A 26,922-nucleotide genomic window follows, 5' to 3' on the forward strand; every position below is an offset into this window, starting at 1 on the left:
AGCTAGCCAGTCCATATGAAGCTAGCCAGTGTGTGTGTAAGAGCTAGCCAGTCCATATGAAGCTAGCCAGTGTGTGTAAGAGCTAGCCAGTCCATATGAAAGCTAGCCAGTCTGTGTAAGAGCTAGCCAGTCCATATGAAAGCTAGCCAGTCTGTGTAAGAGCTAGCCAGTCCATATGAAGCTAGCCAGTGTGTGTAAGAGCTAGCCAGTCCATATGAAGCTAGCCAGTCTGTGTAAGAGCTAGCCAGTCCATATGAAGCTAACCAGTGTGTGTAAGAGCTAGCCAGTCCATATGAAGCTAGCCAGTGTGTGTAAGAGCTAGCCAGTCCATATGAAGCTAACCAGTGTGTGTAAGAGGTAACCAGTCCATATGAAAGCTAGCCAGTCTGTGTAAGAGCTAGCCAGTCCATATGAAGCTAGCCAGTGTGTGTAAGAGCTAGCCAGTCCATATGAAGCTAGCCAGTGTGTGTAAGAGGTAACCAGTCCATGTGGGAGCTGGCCACTGGAGCGATGCTTAGAGTAAATTCGAGAGCAGCAGTCGGAAGAAAGAAAAGATCCTCTTCCTCTGGAGTTCTCTGCCACTCGGCATCCATCGAACCAGGTATCCATCCCACACTGGCTGCAGATATTTTTAGAAAGTGCATGGTAGGGACGCCATGAATTATTTATGCCTCTGATGCACGTTTATCTTCGACCTCTGCGACACCTGCATGCAGCCACTGCGCTCGTTACACGATGGGGGTCAAAATTCAGCCTGGAGTGTAACCTAACGCTCACTCACTCACTCTCTCTCTCTCTCTCTCTCTCTCTCTCTCTCTCTCTCTCTCTCTATCTCTCTCTCTCTATCTATCTATCTCTCTCTATCTATCTCTCTATCTATCTCTCTCTCTCTATCTCTCTCTCTCTCTCTCTGTCTCTCTCACTCTCTCTCTCTGTCTCCCTCTGATATACGCACACAAACACATGCAGCACACACACACACACGCACAATATTGTGCTCCGTAAGTGCTCTCAGACGTTGTATGAAACATGTGCAATCCGATAATAGCGATTGGTGATCTTCTTTGTGTCCATAGAGAGCATTCATTCAGAACCGAAATCATTCAATAGGCAGTCCAAGGCAGTGGTCAAGAGCACATACATGCATGCATACGATACACCCGGGCCCATACACACGCACACACACACACACACATACCATGCATACACGCGGACATAATGTACATAGAACAGTCGCGTTTGACTTTTTATGCTTCTGCTTGCTTGTCATCTCCTCCGCCGATCCCCTTCCCGGATCCAGCAGCGAAGGCCAAGCGGCCTCCGAACATGGTCTCAGGCGATTGGTCAGGTTTTCAGCTCGAGCCAGATCCCCCCCCCCCCCCCCCGCCCCCCCTTCCACTCAGGGGTTTCAGCTTCTTCCAAACTCCTCCCCCTCCCCTCCTTCCCTCCCCCCACCACCACGCGCTCAGTCGGGGAAGTGCTTCCTCAGCAGGTCGGCCTGCCACATGTACTTCCTCTCGGGGAAGCTGTCGGGGATCTTGATCTTCCGGAAGTCCCGGATGCACTTCTCCAGCTCCTCCTCGGCCGTGAGCTTCTCCTTGGCCGGCCGCTTCTTGCAGGTGCTGGTGTCGCGCGTCGAGCTCGCCGTCAGCGTGCGCAGCAGGTCGCTCTTCCGCCCCTGCGCCGACTGCTGCAGGGCGGCCACGGGGCCCTTCTTCGGGGGCCGGTCCAGCGTCTGCACGTGGGCGTGGGGGTGGGGGCGGGGCTGAGGGAGGGCCTGGCGGCTCACCGGGCCGCGGATGACCGTGCCCTGCGGGGAGCCGGCCTCGGATTGGCTCTCGGAGCTGGAGGTGGAGAGCTCGTTGAAGGAGGTGCCGCTCTCGCCCTCGCCCTCGCCGCCCTTGTGGTGCTTGCAGCAGCAGTCGCACGGAGGCGACGACCAGCGAGAAGGGCCGCCTGGGAGGGAAAAAACACAGAAAGCAGAACCTCGTTAGAACACGGAAGATAGCTCGTTAGTACGTCCCAGTCTGTTAAAGGGAACGGAACCGTCGGGATGAAGAGAAAAAACTAACACAAAAAAAAACCCCGCTAACAACGACGGCAATTTATTTCTGCATGTGGACGTCGAGACGGGGAGTTTGTCTGAAGTCGGCGCAGATGGTTTTGGACGACGTGACGCGTGTTAAGTTTCCCTGTGCTGTGAGAGTGGCGACTCGCCTTAAGAAGGAGTCCTCTGATGTGAGAGCCTGGGACCAGCACTGTGTTTGAACGTGCTGCAGCCGGACAAGCATCCCACCAGCACAGACGCCCCTCTGCAAACTTCCTTTGACATTTACCCATTGTTTGCATGCAAGCCTCTGCAACTGTGTGTGCATGTGCACACAGTCTGTCTGTGTGTGTGTGTGTGCACAGTCTGTGTGTGTGTGTGTGTTTGACAGCCTCAAGTCAAACACTCCAAAAGTAGCGTGTTATGTAACAAGTCGTCACACAAACACTTGATATATTGGATAGCACGATACAGAACTGTTCAGGCCTTCTCGGCTGTAGTGTAATAGGAAGGCAACTCAAAGCCAACGCAGTACATCATCTTGTGTGACCGAAATGCAACGTATTTACGTTCCATGGCAAACTCTTTCACAACGGATAGAACATCTAATGCTGACGAATTATTTTCCTGTTTGGTTAGGAGGACTACATTTATCCAGTGTGTTTGCTTAGGAGGACTACATTTCCCATTGACTATTTCCCAGGACTATCTTCCGAGACATGCCTGTTGCAAGTTCAATGTTCAGGTCCCCTATTCATGCACAGTTTGGCATTTCCTATCTGAGTGGAGCACTAACAAAGACCTCTCTTGTCAACGTGACAGCAGTGGTGTTTATTTACACGTTATGTACTGCGGAATAGGTCACAGATTGTTCTACAACCTCATTCCTGCTCTCCTCTGCAGCAGTTGGTCCCTCACACCTTGTACAGAGGGTGAATCAAATCGAAATCAGAATCTTTCACAATTCATTAAGTTCGGTAGGAATTCAATGAGGACCGCGTTTCATTTCAGTTTGACTTAAATATAAATGGACAGTGAAAAGAACGGTGCCCCAACAGTGAATGTCCGCAGACCATCAAGAACTCTCGACAGAAGCCAAGAGTCCATCACAGCCACACAGCGGTTCCCTAATGAGATGACGGAAGACACCCCGAGTACGACTTCCCCTCCTTCCTCCTTCCATCCTGACAGGAACCATCGCCTTTGTTTACGCGTCGGGCAAGGCTCCCGGAATTCATTTGTGTCACTCAGCGCGAAACGGGGGAACCTTTGATCGAAGAGCCGCATCCTCATAATTGGCGCCGTGAAAAATGGGGACGTGACTTTCGACGACGACTTGCTAAATGTGCCAAGTGGCCCAATTTCCTAAATGGTCGGAACAAAACGAACGGGATAGACAGAAGGAGCTGTGCCGACATAATGAGGGCGGCGCGTTTGACGAGCGCGCGCTCGTCGTACGGCCTTAGCCTCGTTCGTCTTTCGCTTGTCGGGCAGCGCCACTTCGCTGTTGATGGACACCTGGGAGGGGACTGTGTGAGGCCTGCTATTGGTCAGGAGGGGACTGTGAGAAGCCTGCTATTGGTCAGGAGGGGACTGTGAGAAGCCTGCTATTGGTCAGGAGGGGACTGTGAGAAGCCTGCTATTGGTCAGGAGGGGACTGTGAGAAGCCTGCTATTGGTCAGGAGGGGACTGTGAGAAGCCTGCTATTGGTCAGGAGGGGACTGTGAGAAGCCTGCTATTGGTCAGGAGGGGACTGTGAGAGGCCTGCTATTGGTCAGGAGGGGACTGTGAGAGGCCTGCTATTGGTCAGGAGGGGACTGTGAGAGGCCTGCTATTGGTCAGGAGGGGACTGTGAGAGGCCTGCTATTGGTCAGGAGGGGACTGTGAGAGGCCTGCTATTGGTCAGGAGGGGACTGTGAGAGGCCTGCTATTGGTCAGGAGGGGACTGTGAGAGGCCTGCTATTGGTCAGGAAGGGACTGTGAGAGGCCTGCTATTGGTCAGGAGGGGACTGTGAGAGGCCTGCTATTGGTCAGGAGGGGACTGTGAGAGGCCTGCTATTGGTCAGGAGGGGACTGTGAGACGCCTGCTATTGGTCAGGAGGGGACTGGGACGCTTGCCACAAAGGACAAGGCCACGCACACCTCTTCCTCTAACTTCCCCCTCCCGAACGGCGCTAAAGAATAACTGCCAGTCTTGATCGAATAACGATCGCGTGCACGCAAGTGGAAGTGGTGAATTTGAACGATAAAGACATGCTTAAGTCCTTTCCTGAATACATTTGCCAAACTTTGTTCGTTTAAACCAAAGCCATGTACTGACAAGTAGTATGTAGCATGAGTCACCACATGGATGTCAGCCCGTTGCTCAGATAGAGATCAGTACAGTACAATACATGGAGACGGCACATAATAGCTGTCACATCAAACCGCACACACACAGCAACTACATTCAATCCAGTGTGTTCCCACTTGCAACAGTCACCAAGCACATTAAAACGCTCTGAATATTCCATGTGCAGGTAATCTACTCTGGTCCAATCCTTTGTGAACATACAGGGACATAATATAGTTAGCTCATCTAAGACAGGTCCCACACTAGACAGGGTGAATATGTAATGTCTTAATACCAAGGCTTATGTCTGGCACGCATATTGATTCCTGTCTCTCCGGGTCTGTCCAGGTCTTCTGTGTGTGGGTGCGTGTGTGTGCGTGTGTAAGAAAGAGAGAGAGAGCGAGCGAGAGAGTGCGAGTATGACTGTCTTCAATCCTATAATCCTCCAAAAGTGACTCTATGCAGCTAGCGTCACTTAGCAGCCTCGGTGCAGCAAAGACAGACACCACAGGGTTCTATGGTCTGCGGTGTGTGTGTGTGTTTGTGTATGTAGAGGAGTCATATCATGCAGAGTCACGTGGAACGCTTGCACATCAAGCTGTGAAGTTTCAAGGGGACTTTGTCCACACCGACACACTTCTGCTAGACTCTCCGAGCGCTAATGTATCGATCTCAGTGAGGAGGAGTTTAAAGAGAGACTTTAAACCCTCTCAGACATCCTCTGCCACACACACACACACACACACACACACACTTAGAGACAGCCTTCTGCCTGCCACCGAACAGTCTGATCAATCCCCAGCTCCACCTTGCCCTGCTCCTTCACCCACCAGCCCATCCATCTCCCTCCCCTCTCGATCCATCTTCTCCCGCCCGCTGACCATGTCCACATGTCAGAGCGTCGGTGGAGGTGAGCGGACGGCGGCTCCCAGATTGATTCCCGTGACAAAGCGGGAGTGGCGGCTGTAGCGGGGCGCTCGAGGGGAGAAAGACAAACGAGGTGTGTGGAACTAAAAAACAAAAAACACCAAATATGGCCCCCTCCCCCCTTTGCTGTCATTTTGGCTTTCATTTTGTCACGTTGCCAACCCCCGATACAGCGAGTCTTAATAGGCTGAATGAGTGTTCCTCATTTGGGGAGGAAGCTGATTCGTTTGTAATGGCTTCAACCAAACTCGAAATGTCATTCTCGAAGCCTTTCGCTGACTGCACTTTTCCCTGTATATTTTCAGTTTGCTCTCTAGCTGTTAGACAGAAGGCAAATAACCGTGATTGTTACATCTCCAGCCTCAAAGGGCTGTTCAAGTCAAAATGTGCTGTCAAATTATTATTCAATGGTGTATTTTCAGCGCAAAGTGGTGGTGCAAAGTTCATTAGCATATTTGGCATTATTAAGGTGGAGAGAGATACATTCTGTATTCATGGGTTGCACAGCCAACAGATCATTACAGGGGAGACATTTTGAAAATAATGTCGAAATCTGCACGGGCTTCTTGTAAAAACAAGCTCTCTGACGTCAGCCATTCTTGCTGTTTGTGTGTGTGTCTGGACATTGTGTGTCTGTGTGTGTGTGTGTGTGTGTGTGTGTGTGAAACCGTTCAGGGGGCTTCTGTATCCCCCCCACTGCCTGTCATCGAGACTTAAGCTTAATTAGACACATCTATTTCCAGTGCTAGAGAGAGAGAGGGAGAGAGAGGGAGAGAGAGGGAGAAAGAGGGAGAGGGAGGGAATTGGTCCTTTTTTGTTCTTTTTGAGTTTATATATTGGGCTGTAAACTCATTTCGAGTGACCGGTCTCGGGTAAACTGGTCCAATTAGTGGTGTGGATGTATCGCAGCTGCTGGTCTTCTCCTCAACAGCATCCGTTCAGAGGCGGGCTCAGCCTGGATCTTAGTACCCAGGGATGATGCATTTCTAGGGCTGTGCTCACCCATGTTTCCCCTCCCCCTGACCTACACGTCCTGCCCAAGAACTACCTCGGCAGCTCTGCACTTTATCTAGTTATACTGATGCAACCAGCCGGGAACTGGTTCATCAGCCGATGCCCCTGTGACAACAAGACTTGTACCCCCCTGCGGCCCAACTAACTGTAGAGCCTGAACTATCATAAACTTGGTCTTTTGCCTGTTAATGCCTGCAATGCAGTGAAGAAAACTATAGGACAACAGTCATGTTTTATGTAACTGGCCCCATCGTGCCCCCCCCCCCCTCCAGTTGAAATGGTCTAAAACTTCCCCTAAACTACTTTAGGGTCTATTTGATGCATTCGATCCAGGCTCTAGTGTCTTTTATCCTCTTCGAGTGAAACCGTTCTCTTTTCAAGATAGCCCTGACTGTAGACACTATTCCAATGGCGTGCCGTGGCAATGGCAGACACTAGACACTGGCACAAGGCATAATACTAGACTGTAGCCTCGCCCTGGCACACAACGGTCCTGGCGGGGCCACTAGCCTCCAGCAGCCCTGTTCAACTCACTGATCGCTTCATCCTCGCCGTGTCAGTGACGTCGAAATGACGAGCCAGCCTGCATTTACTTAGTCATTTAGCAGACGCTCTTATCCAGAGCGACTCACAGTAAGTACAGGGACATTCCCCCCCAAGGCAAGTAGGGTGAAGTGCCTTGCCCATGGACACAACGTCATCTGGCACGGCCGGGAATCGACCTGGCAACCTTCAGATTACTAGCCCGATTCCCTAACTGCTCAGCCACCTGACTCCCAGCTTGGGTCGGCTCCGTGGGCAGCCAGGGAGGCGCAGACGGCCCCCCCCCTCCAGAGTCCGCAAGCGGCAAGCCTCTGGCTCGGTACCGCCGTCCTCCAGAGGGATTATCTCATCTTTGCGCCAAAGCATTACCTGAATCCACGGAGAATCGCTTGAATCCTATTAGTTCCTGTGTCCCATGGGATTGTCTTCCTCCCCCCTCAGGTGTGGAGCAGAGTTGGAGTCAAGACTCCAATATTTAAATGACCCCCACCACCACCCCCACCCCCCCCATCCATTCCCAAATTGAATCAGTACTCATCTTTTCCATCCACACTGTTGACTCGTGATGATTGCTACTGTGAAAAGAGCACTGCCAAAGCTGTGGCGTGCTCGATTCCTATGCAAACACGTGTTTCCACACACAGTCCAGGGCTGAATTATGAACTGATGATCTCTCCACAAATGCCGTGCGCTAATCTGCAAACAATAGCATGGTCGTAATCAACTGAGGCCGGACCCCTTCCAGCTCTCTCTCTCTCTCTCTCTCTCTCTCTCTCTCTCTCTCTCTCTCTCTCACTCTGTCTACCACTCTTTCTTTGGCTTTGTGTCAGCCATGCTTTATTTATTTTTACCTTCCCTCTCTCTGATTCATCCTTTCATCTCCCTCTTGCACTGCTCTACTTTTCACTCATTCTCTTCTTGTGTTTCTCTGATTTGTTCTCTTTCCTCTACTTTTTTCCCACCTCGCCACTCGCTCAGTCTCATTTTTGCCTCTGTCTTCTCTGCTTCCAGCCTCTCTCTCCATCTCTCTCTCCTGCCCTTTCCCCCATTCGCTGCCTCTTCCTCCTTTTCCTCTGACAGCAGCTCCTCTCTCCCTGCCTTTTTCACTCTGGAGTCTCCTTCTCTCTCGTCTCCTCCCTCTCAGTCACCTGTTTCCTCTGCCTCTGTGTGTCCTGCCTCATCTTCCTCTGTCTCCAGTGTCCTGTCTCCTCTGCCTCCGTGCCTCCTGCCTCGTCACCCTCGGTCTCCAGTGTCCTGTCCCTCCGGAACCTTTCCCTCTCAGCGGTCAGTTTGGCTCGAAGCGAGGACACGGCCCTTCAGGGCCACGGCGCCCTTCTCTTTCACTCCTTCACCCCTCTCTTTAACCTCCTCCATCCTCATCTTCCCCCTCATCCTCACGTCTTTCCGGGCATCTCTTATAGACGGCCCACGTCTGCACGGCCCTCAAAGCCGTCTCTTTCTCTCTCGGCCCCCCCCCCACCCCCCACCGGACAGCGAACACGCCGGCACGGCCCCGGAGTCATCCCTTTCTCTCTCTCCGCCTGTTCTCCTCTTGTCTCTCCCCCTCTCTCTCTCTCCCTCCATCTATGTCTCTCTCTCGAAGGGGCTTGTGGACAGCGAACATAATGGCTTCGCTCGTCAGGCTGCTTCATGGGCTTCAGCGCAGTAGCAAAGTGTTGATGCTGCATTCAGAGTGTCAACTCGTTGCCGTAACGACACAACCCCCCCCTCCCCCTCCCCAGTGATAGATGGGGACCCGGCGATAATGGATGCCTCTGACACTGGCTCCAGGACACACAGTTGTATCTCCATCCCTCCCTCCCCGCCACCTCGTCCACCTTCCTTTTTTTAATGAAAACAATTAACCTGGCCGTTTGCGCTTCCTGGAGAGGAAGAAGAAGAAGAAGAAAAAAAAAAGCCTCGCAAGCCGTCGGGCTCTCAGAGATACGCTCTTTTCTAAAGGCAGTGGGATTGAAAGGTGTCAGATCAATAGGCTGTATCGGACTTAAATCCTCCACTTATCTCTCCATCTCTCTCTCTCCCCCACTTTCTGGTCATCTCTCCCTCTAATCTCTTTATCTATCTTACAATCTGTTCCTTGCTCCTTCACTCTGTTCCCCTCTATTTACCTATTCCCCTTTTTTCAAACTTGATTTGCCCCCTCCTCCCTGTCTCCTTTCATCTGTCCCCTCTGCAGTTCCATGTCTTATAAGATGCTTATCCGAGGATTTTTTTTAAAGAAGGGATCAGCGCAGATGTGTGTCCAGCTGCATTAATCAGATCTCAGTAGGTCAGTTAGTCTATCAATGAGTCATAGTTTAGACCGGGCTAGGCTGGGCTGGGCTAGGCTGGGATAACCTGAGCTAGCCGGAGCTAGGATGGACTGGCTGGCCAATTGGGTTGGCTACTTTAAACTATTCCCTATCACTGTTTTTGACTATCTCTGTGGCTGTACGGACAGCTGTTGGCCTAATGTTCTCGAAGCCTTGTGGTTCCGGCTACTGTCAGTGCTTTTTCAAACAGGGCTTTGAATGAACCTTCTCTTCTTTCGACACTTTTCTACATTACCCTGTAAATTAGCAAAAAAAAGAGCAAACTTGAATGGGGTAAAGAATTGTTGATCGTTAACTTTAGTTTCTAGTTCACTAGTTTCTTTTTTTTTTACTATGACACGTTGGCAGACGTGTCATCCGTCAGCAGGTTAATTGTCGTCCATCACTAAAAATAACTTATTGATGGTTACAACAGTGGGAAAACACTATACTACAATACACTTTAAATGAATGAAATGAGAGCTTAATAACATTTTCATATTTCTGACAAAATGTAGAAAATATTATAGGAACTTAAAATGTACCACATGTTGTACATTCAATGAAGTAAACTTGAAGCGTGAAGTTTAGTCCCTCGCGATTGCAACGTGGGATGGACGTCTCTGTGCCAGACGTTGCTACCTTCGCCAAAAAACGGCTTCCCAACAGCTGCTTGAAAACCCACAAATCACCCGTCACATCAGGCCGTGCAGGAAGGCGTCCAGCGTTCAGTCACATGACTGCGTTCTCATGAGTGAGTCACAAATGATGGCACGCACGCACCAGCTGAACCCCTCCGGACCGAAGGATGGATAAAGAAAGGAATACATTTGCGAACTTCACAGAACGATGACGCTAGGCCTTCTCTGTTCTCATCCTGGCGCGCTCGCCAAAACGCAGGGCTTGAGAGTCAGACGGCACTGGGAACAGTCTGGGAATCAATGTACCCGCTCCCAGGGGCCTCATTATGAACAGTGCATGCTGGGTAGATGGAAGGCAAACGGCTCTGAGAATATAGGACACACACACACTCACACACACGCACGCACGTATTAGAGAAGACAGTATGGTAATTCAGCTTAGAATAAAGACGTGTTTGTAAGCTTACAGCTGTGACTTAAAGGGTGTGTGAATATGAATGCCTCAACTTAAGACCAAGGGAGGCAGAAGGAGCTTGGCAATGTCCGTGCAATTGTGTTCAGATGGACTGTGCCTCAAAAGCCAATGTGGTTAATTGAATTCTCAATATTTAGCACTGCGCTGTTTTTTTCAGTCCCCCCCCATCCCCCCCCTGGCAGTATTGACGCTATTAAATTTGATACAAGTTCCTTCTGCGCCTGTTTGACGAGTTGGAAACTGAGTCAATGAATGTATGTATCTAGGGGAAGTGTATGTGTGTGTGCGTGAAAGAGAGCAAGAAAGAAAAAAAGAGAGTTGGATCATTATGTATGACAACTTTTGTAATTATAACACTAACACTTGTCTCTGGAGTTTCTTAAAAATGGAATATCATTAAGTTCCCTGGCTTTTCGACACATCTAACGTATTTGTGTGTCTGTTTGGGAGTTTGTGTTTGTGTGTCCATGCATGTGTGTGTGCATACATGCATGCTGGCTTGTGAGTGTGCATGTGTGTGTCTCACAGTAAACCATAAGGCATTCCATCTCCACTCACATAGTGGGTCTGGGAATAGAACTTCCTGTACCCAAATGGAACGTGTCTCCACATCTTCTACAGGACAGCATGCGCCTTCGTGAGATTAGGAATGTTCCAGTCACGATAACGGAAAACAACATTGTGCGGCAACTGTGGGGAGTTAAGAGGCCTCACACCCTGACTCAACACGACCACCGACAATCAACAATATTCTGTGTGCTTCCAACGATTTCCAACAAAGTAAGCCTCTATTGTACATGCACACCCACCGCCCGCCCCTATCGATCTAAGTGTCTTCTGTGCCCTGTAGGTCTTCTGTGGACCCATATACCCTCCCTCTCAGGAGCACCTCTCTCATTCTACCGCAAAGGGAAAGTAACACGTTCAGCGGATGGGGGAGGGGGGGGGCATAGAAGTGTGGCAGGTGCAAAACCAGTTCGACGTTCGACCCAAATGGGTGGTTTGTCATTCGATGGGGAGGTAGGGGATTGAAGGGAAACGGTCAACCTCGTGGCAACCCCGCCTCCATCTGGATAGTTCCGCTTCTCTGTGCGCCTTCAAGGGTCTCTCTGGGCTCAATAAAAAACAAACAAAGAAAAAAAACTGGATAACTGGTTTCTGTTTCAACGGCCACTGCGCTTGGGTTTACTGGTGCGTGGCAGGGGGGTGGGGGGTGGGGGCGGGGGGCTCTCGCCTGGTTTGTTTTATGCCTTCCCATTTGCGAAAGAATATCATCCCTGGAAGGCTCGTCAAGTCTGCGATTGCGGGACAAGGCAGATGCCGACGAGCTATAAAGGTAGACGGGTGTGAACAAGGCGAGCACTGCCGAGACGGACGGCTAAGAACAGCTGCCGCTACCCTCGACAGACACTGCGAGCTCGGCACTGCGTGACAGCCCCCCGCGGAAAAGAAAACCTCTCTCCCGTCTCACGAAGGCTACCGGATGCTGATGCTCCTGGTCTCTATTCTGGCCCTCAGCCAATCCCCCGCCCCCCCCCTCCCCCCAATTCCCTTATCTCCTCTTCACCCCAATTTTTCTCGTTTCCTCCATTCGTTTTCATCGGTAACTGTTTTGGACCAGAGCCAAAACGTACCTCCCCCATCCAAAAACGTTGTTGTCGATTTTTTTTGGGAAACATCCATATCAATATCGCAGACAGACGGACTTCCCTCCAGCTAAACTCACCCTCCTAATAGTGTCCCTGCTTCGACCTAAGTGATTGCGGAGGGGATGGATGGAGGCGCGATGCTAAATGACGTGTCATGCCCTCGGTTTCGACTGCCGTGGAAGAGCCCCTCCAGTCCACCCTCCTTAGTTAGCCCAACGTAAAGAGGACCGCAGTCCATTTGTCACGGTTAGCGTGTTATGGTTTCCCCCCCGACTTGCTGAGGGACATGGATTTGTCAACTTCTCTTCCACGTCTCTTTCAGTCGTGAGCAGAAAGGTAAATCGATGCCACTGCTTGAGCCAATGGTCTTCTGCGCGCGCAATCCCCTCGCCGTCCCCAAATAATTCATCACGACTTGGGACTGAATGTTCTGCTGTGTTTGGATTCTTTTTTGGGGGGACTTTGATGGCACATCTTTCGAAAAAGTTGCTGGATAGGTAGATAGATAGGTCTTCCAGAGAAACGTATTCTGACAAAGAGCCAGAAGAGCACATTTAGTCAAATGAAAAATGCTGACTTTAATAATTTATTGACTGCAGACATCTCTAACTTCATTTCGAGGCCCAATTTCGGAGTGAAATGTGAAAGAATCGCTTGTGAAAAAAATTCTGTGGGATTGAGAATTAATCATACTATTTCCTCATTGCCATCCTCATCATCATCATCTTCAACCAGCCACCCACAGAAAAGAACTGTGGATGTGTGTAAATCCTTTATTTTCATCTCAAACTGACTGTTGTCATTATGCAATGTGCCATTTTTATTTTTTCCCATCAAACAGCCAAGAACAAGACGATACACAGAATGTCAGCATTGACAAGAAAATAAATTGAAGGACCAGAGGTTGTCTCAGAAAATGGAAATTATATTTCGCCCCACCCCACCCCTTATTTACCTTGTATCAGATAGCCAGTCACTTTCACGAAATTGCACTGACACCGCTAAACCCTCCGTCTTTGAGGTGTCACACGCGTTCTGCAAAAACACCATTTTGGACAAACTTATACTGGCAATGAGATGAGCTACTAGAATTGGTTCCATGTTCTTGACGTAGAATCACAATCTCATACATGACATGCAAATACATGAAGATACTTTCTTGGTCTAATGGTTGACTTGAGATCCATCAAATTTTGATCCATCCCCCCAAAAATGCTGACTCCACATAAACTTACTGGTCTTTAAGTGGCCCAGATCTGTCCCGGATCCCGGTTTAACATGGTGATATTTCTCCTCAGTTCCCTGATCTAGTCTGATGGTCTCTCTAAGTCTGATGGTCTCTCTGCTGGTCTCCAGGTCTGGCTTCCTGGTCTCTTTGTTTTGTGTTCTGGTCTAGCTTGGTGGTCTCTCTGTTTTGTGTTCCGGTCTAGCTTGGTGGTCTCTCAGTTTTGTGTTCTGGTCTAGCTTGGTGGTCTCTCAGTTTTGTGTTCTGGTCTAGCTTGGTGGTCTCTCAGTTTTGTGTTCTGGTCTAGCTTGGTGGTCTCTCTGTTTTGTGTTCCGGTCTAGCTTCCTGGTCTCTCAGTTTTGTGTTCTGGTCTCGCTTGGTGGTCTGCTGTGCTCTATTGAACTCGGAATATTCCTCAAAAGCATTTATTCTAATCCACCAATTAGAGGGAGTCTGTGGAAGAGCCTTCAAGGCCCCCTCAGGTAGTCTTGGCCTAAGTTTCTCTCTCCCCCAAACTCCTCAACACTGGATTCATTAGCATAGTGGGCAGAGAGCCAATTAATTGGTATTACAAACGTCTGACTAAGGGGCTTATACCTGGCTAGATACATGACCTTGTTAATCACACTAGGATCAGCCCAGTCTGAGTTAAACTTAGCACCTCTAAATGATTCACAGCGTGATCAACAAAATGCTCTTGAGTTAGATTGAGGGGAGAGACAGGATGTGATGGGATGAGACAGGATGTGGTGGGATGAGGGGTGAAATCACAGACCCAGACAGAGAAGCAGGCAGGCAGCAGTGGTCTGTCTGTCTGTCTGTCTGTCTGTCCGTCCTTCCAGACGGATATATGAGACGGCTTACTGGACCCAGGCACTGTGACGTTGATGGACAGGCTGATATTGCCTCCTAATCTCTCTCTCTCTCTCTCTCTCTCTCTCTCTCTCTCTCTCTCTCTCGCTTTCTCTCTGTCTATCTCTATCTCTCTGTCACTCAGATTCAGTCTGCAGCCTGTCCTCCACCTCTCCTGATCTGTAACCATCCTTAGCTTCTTTCCCTGCAATCATTTCTCCTTCTTTTGTGTGATCTATCCTGAACGCATACACAACCACACTGGCCCTCACACACACACACCCACACACATTGCCCCCTCCCACTCTCACACTCACACACACACTGATTCCTATAATCAGTCCCTTAGATCAAACACCGCAGCTTGGTAGGAAGGACAGTACAAGGACAGAGCGTCGTAATAAATAGCAGATTACCAGTTCAGCAGTAGAGAAATACAGTACATTGCAATATGTGACAAAGTGTGGCATACAAACACAGCAGCAGCCTCCCATTTCCCACCCTTTACCTTCCCCACCCACAAATGAGTATATTCTACCGATGGCGCTTTCCGTTTCACTTGTTTGTTTTTGTACATTTTTTTTCGACTGTTGTTGCATTTTGCTTTTTTTTTCCATTCCTGTGACCTGATTTTGGCGGTGACCTGGTTCTGTAAAATGAATATCTTCCCCGACCAGAATATTGAATAGAGATGAGCCAGAGAAGTGGAAAATAATACAGCAGCTCTCACCGCTGTGAGTCTAGCACCAGTGTGTGTATGTGTGTGTATTTGTGTGTGTGTGTACGTGTGTGTAAGAGACAGAGTAGAAGGAACGTGGGTGAGACAAAGGGAGCCCCCCAAAAAAATCACAGAAGCCTTCCCACAATGCTTTGCGTGTCTATAAAGTAGAAAAGGCGCACATGAAACAAAAACGTGGATCTATTTGTTCTTCTGGAGGAGATGAAAGGTGCCTCTTCTTCTGTTGTTCAGTTTGGTGGTGGTGTCGTCTTGGGTCAGGCTGTGGGGGTGGTCTGGAAAGTTGGGAATGTGTTTCTGTGTGTTTGCCCATTTATCTCTGTTTCCTCCACGCACCTAGCTAGTCGTATTCAATAACGACAGTTATGCGTCAGACCTAGGTCAGTAATCCTGTTGGGTGTTGAATTAACTCGCCTTAATTGACCAAAAGACCACACCTGGCTGAAGAAAAAAAAAAATATATACCAAATAATTCCCTTCCTCTTGAGAGTCCTCTAAAATGACACGCTCATGTGCTAATGGGGCATTGCTGAAACCTTCAATAAACCACTGCTCGACACTAAACTTACATAACGTATTCTTTTAAAGACTGCTCTTGAATATGCACAGCATGAGATGAGTCACATTAGCCGGGATCTGCTTCATTGAACAGGCAACTAAACGACTGGTATGCCCTGCTTAGCCAAGAAGCTATTTGCAATTTGGTTTCAATGCAACAGCTAGAATAGCACCACAAAGACCTATCCAGTCGATAACTGATTGTATCTATATCTTAGTAATGAGAGTCTTCCAAAATGGCTAGCATCCTCCCGATGCTCCTAAAAGTAATAAGTGACACGGAACACATGAGGTGCACTTGATTTAGTCTTCCCTTTGTGCAGAAGGTGCTCCTCTGGGGCATTTGTATTGGAGCTTGTCTCTACATTGTGCTGTTTCACGGCCAGGCGGGAACAGTGACAATGTCAAAACGAGCTCCTTTCGATTTATTTGATGGCCGCAGGAGGTGAAGGGACCTAGCGAACTTTCCAACTCGCCCAAAGCCTCAGATTGCCGGCGATGAAAGCCAGCTTAACCGCGTCCAATTTGGAGCGGACGAGCTAGCCGGGAGCACCAGGTACGTTTTCAGCGAGCTATTAGCGTGTGCGCCTAGCCACACAATCTTGGCGGCGTGTGCCTCCTCACTGTTCCAGCTAGGGTAATGGCCTGTTGAGCATCGCTTGCTGTGAAACGCCGTACGGATGAAGACTGCCTCCTGGAGTGCTTAGCACTTAGGCCAACGCGTATTAGTCTTGCTACCGTGGTGAAATTCTGGGTGTGAACACAGAATATGGGGAACAGAGACAAAGAAATGTTTTATGTGGTGAGTTAGCGTTTTGGGAAAAAACCTCAAAAGAATGGAAATACACCCCCCCCCCAAAAAAAGAAAAAAAAAAGACGTGCTTATCTCCCTCTAGTCCAGAACTTCCAGTAGCTTGCAGAGAACTTCAGAATGTTTCCTAATTCTACACACAGTGTGTGTGTGTGTGCGTGCATGCATGCGTGTGTGAATAAGCCCTTTCATATTTATGATAGCGGGCACTGGAGCAGCCCCATTCAGTCACTAGAGAGACCTGGCTCCATCAGTCCTTTGACCTGTTGGAGGTAATGAGGCGTTGCCTCTCGATGCAGCTCCCTCTAACCCTCCTGCCTCCGTCTCCCCTGCGTCCTGCCTCCGTCTCCCCTGACTCCTCCCTCCGTCTCCCCTGCCTCCTCCCTCCGTCTCCCCTGCCTCACCCATCCGTCTTTGCTGATGCCTCCCTCTCTCCCTCCATCCATCCACATCCCCGCCCGCCCGCCCGCCCGCCACATTGTTTCCCCTCTCCCTTCTCTTTTCCTTCTCCACCAGCCACTAACCCCACCCTTCCTCTCCTCCCCACATCCCTCCCACCCACCGCCTCAGCCCATCCATTCATCTAACCATCTCTCGCTCCTCCCTCCCTCCCTACCCTCACGTCCCAACCCTAACACCCCAGTCCTCGCTCCCTCCATCTCTCTCTCACGCGCAGGGCCGTTTGCGGAGGGGTGATTACTTATTCAGGGGGAACTCCATAAATCATGTCACCTGAGGCGGGACGACCAAGGGGATGTGGACTCTCCGGAATCTTCCCATCGAGAACTGACAATTAGCTCCACTATTGACTTCCTGTCTCCATTCTTCTTGGGCCCCGGCGGATGGTGAGGAGACTCAAAAGCTCACCCCGTGTGGACAAACATAGACAAGTTCACGTCCCCCGAGGTTGGCATTTCAGATATTTTCCTGGCAGAGGGCTACGGTTAGTCACGCACTCTGAAACTGAATTTTCGACTAAAGCGGAGGAAAAATGTTCTCCGGCCCAAACGTCGTCCAAGTTGGAGGCGACTGCTAGCTATCCGCTTGAAAGTCTGGATATATCTGTGGCGGGTTGGTGGGAAGTGTTATTTTTGGCCTTGACGTCATTTCACCTATGCCAGCTGTGCTGAGAGGCGCTAGTTGAGATGTCATACAGAAAGGTGACTGCTGGTGACCCGAGCAGGGTGGCCCAATCTGATTGCTGTCACGGACTTGGGGGATTTACTCCCTCTTTGGATACGGTGACGACGAGCTTACTGGCATCTCCGCGCCTGTCTGCACACCCCGATACAGATGGGAAACAGACTGGGAGAGAGAGAGGGAGAGAGGGAGGGAGGGATGGCGTGGTTTCAGAATGAAAAACAGAAAGGGCCAAGCTTCCAATGTCGAATTACCTCCTCATCACCAATCTCTTCAGATGCAAACCACCCCCCCACCCATCCTCTCTCCCCCCATCCTCCCATCCTCCCTCCTCCCCCCCACCCCACCCACCCTCCCTCCCCCCCCACCCCACCCTTCCTCCCCCCCCCCTCCCTCCCCCCCCTCCCTCCCCCCCACCCCCCACCATCCCCCCCACCCTCCATCTTTGTCTCTCTTTCGCTCCTCTTCTTTGCTCTCCATCTCTCTCCATCTGCATCTGCAAGATGTCCTGGAAATAGCTCTCGATGCTAAATTATACATGGGGCTGAAAATAGACTGGAAATGACAACTCTCTCCTCTAACTTACTGTCTTGTCGCAATGGATTCTCAGTCGATCAGAACATGCTGGGGCCCTGGGTGGCCTGGTACATGTGCCTCTGGGTTTACTGTGGTTCCACCTTAGAACAAGTGTTCATCGGATGCAATCAGAATAAGTTAAGCTGACACACATGCGTGTGCTACCATATATCATGGTGCATCGTACACAAGTCGGAGGTATTGCATTGCACTATAAATCTACAGGATGTTACCATATATTTCCATGCTATTTCCATTACCTATATTTGCCTTCAGAATGAGCTTAGCTAATGTATACATTGAGATGTGCTACTCTAACTCTGAAGGGAATTACCTGCCCGGAAAGTGCCGGATTACTGGCCGTCCCTACCCTGCCTCCTTCTCTCTGAGCTGGGGCCATCCAGTGGCATCCCCACATTAACTGCAATTAGGGAGGGGGGGGGGGGGCTGGAGGGTTGTGGGAGTTGGGGGGTTGCAGCCAGTGGTGTTTTTGTTTCTGTGCACTGCCCCCCGCCTCGGCAATTACCACAGAGTGCCTTTCAGAGCGCCGTTCATTAGAAATGCAAACAGTGTTTTGTTCACATGAGCAGAAGAGAGAAGCCACAGCCCCATGTCTTTATCCCCGCTGGTCTGAGTGGACCAGATACACACACACACACACACACACACAAACAGACACACCCTGAACCCAACCCCGCACACTGACCACGAGACCCGGTTCTGAACAATGCTTCCCACACAGCAGCGAACGCAGCCCTGAAATGTTGACGTGTGCACTGCGTGGTTCTCCCTGACAGGCGCGGACACCGCCAAATCGGGGTTCCCGGGTTGCCAGGACGGACAGTAGGGACACCGTGCCACAAGTACACGGAAAATGGGGAGCCTAGACATGTCGGAGTGTTTCCAGACCTTTCTGTCGCCGTAGGGCATACGCGTACAGTGTAAACAGCGCTGAATAATGCAAGTCGTGGAGGTTTTAGCTCATTGTGAGCGAGGAAAACTCCTGACCCAATGTTCCAGCCTCTGGCCTCAGTCGTCCGCATGGAACACACGGCAGCACGGACGGCCAAGCCTGAGCCGCGAGGAACCAACTCGAACGGAACTGGGATGGATTGAAATCCCGAGTTCGCAGTTTTGGATACTCTGTTGTGCCGTAGTCTTCTCAGCTTAACTAGATGCATGCTGGAGATACCTGTATGGTGATTGACTTGAGTAACGAGCCTGTTTGAAGCAAATGGCTGACAGTCTACTGTGTGCTTATTTAGGGTAATACACCACAGGAACCATCTGGAAAGATTACAAGAAAACGTTGCCGTCGGAGTAACGGAACAACGGAAAACGGGATTAGCGGTCCCGCGATCTCGATCACGAGTCACGAGGGTAAACCAAAGCGAAGCATCCACACGCTCACCAATGACAGGCACTCCGTAATAAACACATACCCGTCAAGAAAGGTTGTAAGCATTGCTTCCTGATTCAAATGTGCTCTCCGAAGGCTGGTGCCTGCTAACCATATTGCCATGGCGGCAGCCTATTGCGCCATAAAGTATTATCCCATAAAACTGCTAAACATACAACGCACCCTCCCTTCAGCCCGGCGAGTCGTGGTGGGCTTAGCAAATGTCTGGGCCATCTATCAGTGACTGGCCCGGGCCACGATCAATGGGCTCGACATTTAGGAAATGTAATGAACAGTCCTCCCCTTGCCCCCCCCCCCCCCCAACATTGAAATAGCTATGTGGGAAAACGAGTCACCTCGGTAACGGCGGTATTCTTTCTCCGGGGGTGAACCGGGGAGAGCGAAGGAAGCGGAGAGAGGAAGAAGAGTAGGCAACAATAGCGAACAATGGAGAGCGGGCCGTGTGTGTGTTTGTGTACTGTGTGTGTATAGAGAGGGAGAGGAGAGAGAGAGACCCACACAAGCGCCACTCGGCATGAAAGTATTGACCGGCTATAAGACGGAGGCTGCCTGATACTGTGATCTGACCCCTCAGAGACCGTCTGTTGCTTACCTCTCCGGTGTCTCGCCAAGACGAGAGCTCAACCACCGCCAGACACCCCCACAAGCCAGGCCTCTCTGTACAGGGATTGTGGGCTGGGACGAGCCCGGGGCCTGCAGCTGTGATTTTTCACCTGGAGGAGCACCGGGGTATCAGAAGTCTGTCTGCAGCCCAGTTGGTGAGAGAATCGAGCCCAGACACAGTTGGGCTCCCTGTCTCCCACATCACTGGGAAGGGGAGGGGGGTTAATGGGTGCAGGGGATTATTTTCGGCAGCACTTGACCCCCTTAGTTTCCTCCCGTCTGCTGAAGCAATTAGATGAGAGCACCGCAACAACAGGAGGCCCACTCACTCATGCACGGAACTCCACGGGCCCACAAATCACTGTTTATCGAATTGAAACTGTGTCTTTGTAATGAAGTTGCTTCTCAGCGATCTGACAGAAATGCGCAGGGGGGAGGAAAGGAGTCCTCGCCAGAAGCGCCCCAAAATAAAAGCCTCTTCAAGGTTGCCGGGAACGACCCAGAGGCGTCACCTGTACAGGGAAAAGGAGACGACTTAACAGGGTTAAGGTGTCAGGGAGTCAGGTGGTCGGGTGGCTGAGCAGGTTAGGGAATCGGGCTGGTAATCAGAAGGTTGCCGGTTCGATCCCCGGCTGCGCAAACCGACGTTGGGTCCTTGGGCAAAGGCACTTCACCCTACTTGCCTCACGGGGAACGTCCCTGTACTTACTGTAAGTCGCTCTGGATAAGAGCGTCTGCTAAATGACTAAAATGTAAATGTTAAGAGGGCTTTTTTTTTTACAATGAAATACTGTCTGCCTTAGGCTGGGCCCTCAGAAAAGGTTTCCCTGTAGAGGACCTACTCGTTGTCAACAAGTGGTCGGTGCGTACGACATCTCACTCACGACGACGGCACAGTCCAGGAGCGAGCGTGGTGTTTTGGGTTCCGTGGTGGGAGGTTGGGGGGCTCCAGAGAGAGAGGGGCTTCCCCCCCCGACCCTCAATCCACAACCCCCGCCCCCCCCCACCCCAGTCCTTATTCCTGTGTCGCTGGGTCGGCGACCGGCGAGTGACAGGCTCGCCGCGGTGAAGCTCCGGGGCTGAGCACTTGTCAAGCCGCTGCACGCATGTGCCCCCCCCCCCCCCACAGGCACGGGGGAGGCAGCGAGGGCGGGGGTCGGGCATTAGCTTCAACCGTGCCCAACCGCACCGCGGCTACATGGTGTGCCAGACCCGGGGGGGAAAGGGGGGCGGGAGGGGTGGGGGGGGGGGGGGCTAAGCTGGGGGAGCTGAGCCGCGGTGGCGCATCTCACTCTGACGGGCGCCGGCGGACGTCCCTCCGCCCTCTCCCCCCCCTCTCGCTCCTCCTCCTCTCCGGAACGTTCCCTGAGCTGACTTCGCCAGCCAGCCTGCGGGGGGGAGGGGTGGGGTGGGCGTCCATCAGGCGCTCTGCTCTTAATTGACATGGTCACATGGCTCTGAGAGCTGACCCGGGCTGTGAGATTATCTCCCGGGCATATTATCACGACGAGCCTCCTCGAGACTCTGTCCTCCCAGTCTCTGACTGAGGACGGTGGAACTGATCGAGTATGACCGTTATTGACAGTGATTGATAACGGCCTATGAAGAAGCCGTGTCACATCAGCATGTATAAATCATAGCTCTGCTTTTGTGCGCTGCGCGTGTGGGCGCGCGCGCCGGGCGTTTGTGTGTGTGCGCTTGTGCCGGATGTTTGTGAGTGCGTGTGCGTGTATTATTGTGTGGGCGTGTGTGTATTATCGTCTGGTATTTTTGTGTGTGTGGGAGTGTATTAATGTGGGTGTGCACTGGATGTTTATGTGCACGTGTGTGTATTATTGTGTGTGTGTGTGTGTGTATATTTGTGTGTGTTTATTATTGTGTGTGTGTGTGTATTATTGTGTGTGTGTGTGTGTGTGCATTATTGTGTGTGTGTGGGTGTATTATTGTGTGTGTGTGTATTATTGTGTGTGGGTGTATTATTGTGTGTGTGTGTATTATTGTGTGTGTGTGTATTATTGTGTGTGGGTGTATTATTGTGTGTGGGTGTATTATTGTGTGTGTGTGTATTATTGTGTGTGCGCACTGGATGTTTGTGTGCCTTTGTGCATTATGGGCTGGTGTGGCGCAGCGCAGCGTCCCGGGGGTCAGGGGTCGATGCGGAGCAGATCCATCACTGGGCCCGCAGAGCGGCCCCCACCCCCCCCCCACCCCCCCACCCCCCTCTCTCAGCCCCCTCAGCTGGCTCGAGCACTCGCATCAGCGTCAAGGCTCCTTAATAGGAATTAGCATAGAAGAGGTGGCCAAGTAATGATCTGCCCCTTCTGTGTAACCCTCCCACTCCCCCCCCCCCCCCCACCCACCCTGTAAAAGAAAGAGAACGCTTTCACGATGGCTACTTCCATCAAACTGTAAGCGGCCTGCATAATGTCCTGGAAATTGACGCGGTAATGCAGTGCCGCCGCCGCCGACGCCGTCTTCGCGCGCGCCGTAATGCGATGAGATAGAACGCTGACCTCTCCAGACCCTGACACTCAGCAAGAGACACACACACACACACCGCCGAGCACCCAAGAGGGTACTCGTCATGGCATGCGACCACCCCTGCTGCAACATTTATCCTTGCTCAGCACGCATTTAGCGAGGGCTGCGCCTCCGCTCGGGCATGCGAGGCCGGTCCGAATGGATCCGTGAATGATGGTGATGATTATATTGGTGGTGATAGTGAAAATGGAGTAGCGGGGTCCCTCGCAATAGAGGTAGTTCACATCCAGCAGACCTTTAACGGTCTAATGGCTGAATGGTGGAGACAACCACTCGGACGAACGAGAGAGGGAGAGAGAGAGAGGGGGCCAGGGGGGTGGGGTTAGTGGACGAACGAGGAGCTAAAAGCTTTGCCCAGAAGCAATTTGGAGTCTTCTAATCACATTCATATCGAGCGTGCAGGAAGGAGAATTGACGACTGATCGCCCCCAGCCCCCCCCCACCCCCAAGCGCTCTGATGGCAGGCTGGCACGTATGGTACCGCCCGGAATGTTCCAACACCATCCTGAACACCCTGACCAACACCCTACCCCCCTACCCCCCCCCCCCCCTCCAACCATTCTATATTCCACTACCCTTCACGTTTTGCACATTCACTGATCGGTTCTGTTGGTTCATCATCATCAGACACACACACACACACACACACAGAGACACACACAGAGCCTGCTGGTATTCATCATTCATTGTATTTACAGTCAAAGATGGCCCATCTCATGTTGCTGTGTGTTGCTTCCTCTACCACACTACTGTTTCACTCTATCTGTCTGGGGGATGTTAGATATCGTACAGCTCCCTGCCTCTGATTCATCATTTAAAGTTATTGCATTCTCAGGCCAAACGATTTATGAAGCAGAACCATACGCTACCACCAAAGGTGAACTGTTTGAACCGGTCCAAACATGTCAATTATTTTGGGCTCCAAAATATGTATTTCTTTTATCAGCCATTTTGAATCAACACTTGGACCTGCTGTCTGAAATGGAATGTATGCAAAAGTGTTGAAGCTGTTTGTGAACAAGCGTTCCCAAAAGTGAGAATGCTGTTACTGTCGTGTGAACACGGAGCAAATAACACGGCACATATAGCTCACGTGAAACATAGAAGATGTTAGTAACGTCGGCTTTTGTGTTTGGCTGCACCTACAACCTCCAGGTGTTCAGCTTCATGGTCTGTTTGCCGGCTCGGACCTGGCCCAATTTCAACGATATCCACGGTCGAACTGCCACAATGTAGTTCGTCGAACCTCAGCTCTCAACCGGGCCGAACACACGGCATTCTGGGTGATTTCAGAACAGGGATGGCTGTCAGCGCAATGGACCCAACTGGAGTAAAAGGAAGGAAAGGAGAGACAGAGTGGTGAAGGACCTCTGGGTGTGGGGGTGCCAGGGGTGGGGACAGGGTGTTTGTCTCATCAAGCCACTACTCCTCAAAGCGCAAAATCGTCACGGCCCTCTTCACATACCTCCCTCGCTCCGTCCTCCTCTCTCTCTCTCTCTCTCTCTCTCTCTCTCTCTCTCTCTCTCTCTCTCTCTCTCTCTCTCTCTCTCTCTCTCTCTCTCCAAGGCTGCCGATGTGTGACTTTGCTTTGCTGGCGAGTTCATTCAGTGAAATGTTGGGTGTGTGTGTGTTCGTACGTGTGCGCGGGGGCGGGGCGGGGAGTGCTTGCGTGAGGGTGCTAAAGTGCAGCATTACAAAGAGCGTCCGGGAATAGTGCATTTCCACAGCGGCCTCTGTGAATATGGAATCCAAATAAAGTCTTGCTGACGTGCCTCTTCCTCCCCCCCCCCCCCCCCACACACACACACATCTCACTGAAACCTGACTGTGCTTTGATGTCTGGAAGACTCGCTTGGAAACTTCACCCATCTCCAAAGGCTTCAAACATGTGGAGGAGTCGTTTGAAGAGCGAATGCAAACTTCCCTAATGGTGTGTGGGCGGAAGACGATGGAAAGACGTTCCAAAAAATGAAATGAAATAATTTCTCCATTTTGGGGGGGGGGGAGTGGCGTGAAAAATTCAAACGTCGATGTGCGTCGACTGTTCAATCGACGCTCGGACTCGAGAGGTAAATGTCTGGCTTCCTCCGACTCGGCGGCAGTCGTCGCCCCTTTCGCTAAATCAACGACGCCGACTGTCCCTCGAAGGAACTCCCTCCCACTTCAACCCTGTTGCGGGCCTAGTTAGGGGAACTTGGAGCTGTCATTGAGGAATGCTCGGAACAATATTCCTCCCTGCCAGTCACTGCTGCTCCTCGGGGCACCAGCATTCAGCTCCTCTCCCACTGTTTATTCCAGACTCCACCGCACAGACCATCTCCTCACCCTCCCTGCTCTCCTTGCTCTTTACCTTTCATCCTTCTACCTCCCTCCCCCTTTCTGTGCCGCTTGGTCCCCCTCCTCCTCTTCCTCCTCCTCCTTTAATCCTTCATTTTGCTTCCTTCCATCGCCTACTCATCCTCCGCCTCCCTGTCCTACACATCCTTCTCCTATCCATCCTCTTCCTCCCACTCCCCCTCCCCCTCCCCATCCTCCTCCTCCCCCTCCTTCTCCTCCCTGCTCTATCCCCCCCCATGCCTCCTCATCAACAAGGTGACGTCATTCAAAACCGGAGATGTCGGAGCACATCTCGTCTGAGTTGTTCCATCGCACCGGCGTTGGGCACCTCCGGGAGCGCCTCGGGTACTCGCCCGGCACACCTCGGTCTGAAAAGCGCTCGGCGCCGGCTAGCTCTGGCCCTGACTTGGGCTGTTCTGCTGTTCTGAGCTCGCTCTTAAAATTGTTGATGAGACAAAAGTCCTGTTGTTTGTTTGTTGTTTCAGCCTTTCTAACGGCGCAGACGAGGACGTTTTGCGCTCATGAAGCGCCAACCTAATCTTGTCGACGTCCATCTCCAAACGCGCACTTGCACACAAAGCCGATCTGTTGTTTTTTGGGTTGTTTTTTTTGACAGGGATGGAAAGGATTTCCTTTAACTGCTAGTTGGCAGTCTTAGTTAGGGAGCCGTGTGATGGCGTCGCACAGTCATTAAGACGGACACCTTGATGTTGAAATAGTGGGATGGGGGCGACATTGGGCAGCGCGAACGCACGTCTCTGTGCTTCTAGACGCTTCTTGGTTGCTCTTTAACTCTCTTTGACTGAGAGGCGCACCAACATTTCCAGGCAAAGTGGCTCCTCTTTTTCAGGCACCCACACATGACATTTAGAGAAGGGGTTTGTGGGAACAACACAGCTAACTTCCTGTCCAAGTAAGGATTCCGTGAAGTCTTCGCTCGCTGTGGCATTTGGTTTAAAAGACTCTCTTCTACTTGCCTCCAATGCCGCCCTATTTCTTTTTGTCTGGATAGCGGTTTCTAATTCATTCCGAGTGATGGCATGAATGCTAAAGTTGAAGTGCTTTCTTCCAGGGCCTCGCTATTGTGCGTGTGGCAGGTTTTTCGAGCAATTAAACATTTCCCTTTTGTACTAATTCCTAGACATGACGGAGTGCATATCAAACATGTCATCACAGTAACATCTTTCTTGGGGTTATCAGTAATGACCTTTCAAGTTCTCTAAGATATTCCCATCTTCAGTGTTTCTCCTGTTCCTCTTCCTGGTTCCAGAGCTGTGTCACGGCCGGCCAATTCCCTGTCAGTGAAACAGAGTCCATGGATGGAGGACGTTGTCAAGAATCTAATGAGAACAGATGACTTTTCATTTTACCTTAATTGCCCCGTCCTTCATCTGCATAATTCATATGACAACACAAGTCCTTTAAGATAAGATCGTCTATTTAAGGAGGGGCCGTTCATTTTATCATCCAGACAGACTGGAATCCTTTGTTGGGATGTGAAGAAGCAGCTAAATGGACTCATGCCGTCATCTTTCTTCAAAATGTTACACATGTAGAGGCGGTGGACAAGTCTTATGGCTTGTTTTGACCAGGAGGGATTTCTTTATGTAAGAGGGGTGTTCAGTGGAGCGGCTCAGTTGAAGACGAAAAGTATTACCTCCAGCGCAAGTGTGGCTTCCAAACTTAAGTGACTGGAGGACCCAAATGTCAATCCCAGCCCCCCCCCCCCCCCCCCAGTCAGTCCTGAACCAGAGAGAACCCTTCTCGAGGTATTTCACTTTACTCCGACTGAAATTCGTCCCTGACCTCAGGACGAGGTAGACTGGGAGAGGAGATGGGGTGGATGATGGAGCCGTTCGCGGTGTGACGGCAGACTACATTAAAAGTCTGGACATGCTGAACGGGGGGTGGGGGGGATCTTAATTGCGGTTTGTTAAATTACCGTTGCCTCGGCACACGTTTCTTTCATGTTCCGTGACACCGTGCCTGTCACGGCTCATCAAAGCTGGAGGAGAGAGAGAGAGACAGAGAGAGACAGAGAGAGACAGAGAGAGAGAGAGACAGAGAGACAGAGAGAGACAGAGAGAGACAGAGAGAGACAGAGAGAGACAGAGAGAGAGAGACAGAGAGAGACAGAGAGAGAGAGAGAGAGAGAGAGAGAGAGAGAGAGAGAGACAGAGAGA

At 51.0% G+C, this 26,922-nt stretch overlaps 1 protein-coding gene across 1 annotated transcript in view; it reads right to left on the reverse strand.

Moving 5' to 3' along the window:
- Positions 1-1,465: 1,465 nt before the first annotated feature.
- kctd16b (potassium channel tetramerization domain containing 16b) overlaps positions 1,466-26,922 on the reverse strand; it is a 35,765-nt gene continuing 10,308 nt past the window's right edge. Inside the window, exon 2 of the mRNA XM_084684337.1 lies at positions 1,466-1,956. Within this exon, the coding sequence (XP_084540463.1) occupies positions 1,466-1,956 (491 nt within the window). The remainder of the gene's footprint in view (positions 1,957-26,922) is intronic.

This window comes from Hypomesus nipponensis, chromosome 20, assembly GCF_054491055.1.
Source record: "Hypomesus nipponensis isolate SF chromosome 20, ASM5449105v1, whole genome shotgun sequence".
Lineage (NCBI taxonomy): Eukaryota > Metazoa > Chordata > Actinopteri > Osmeriformes > Osmeridae > Hypomesus > Hypomesus nipponensis.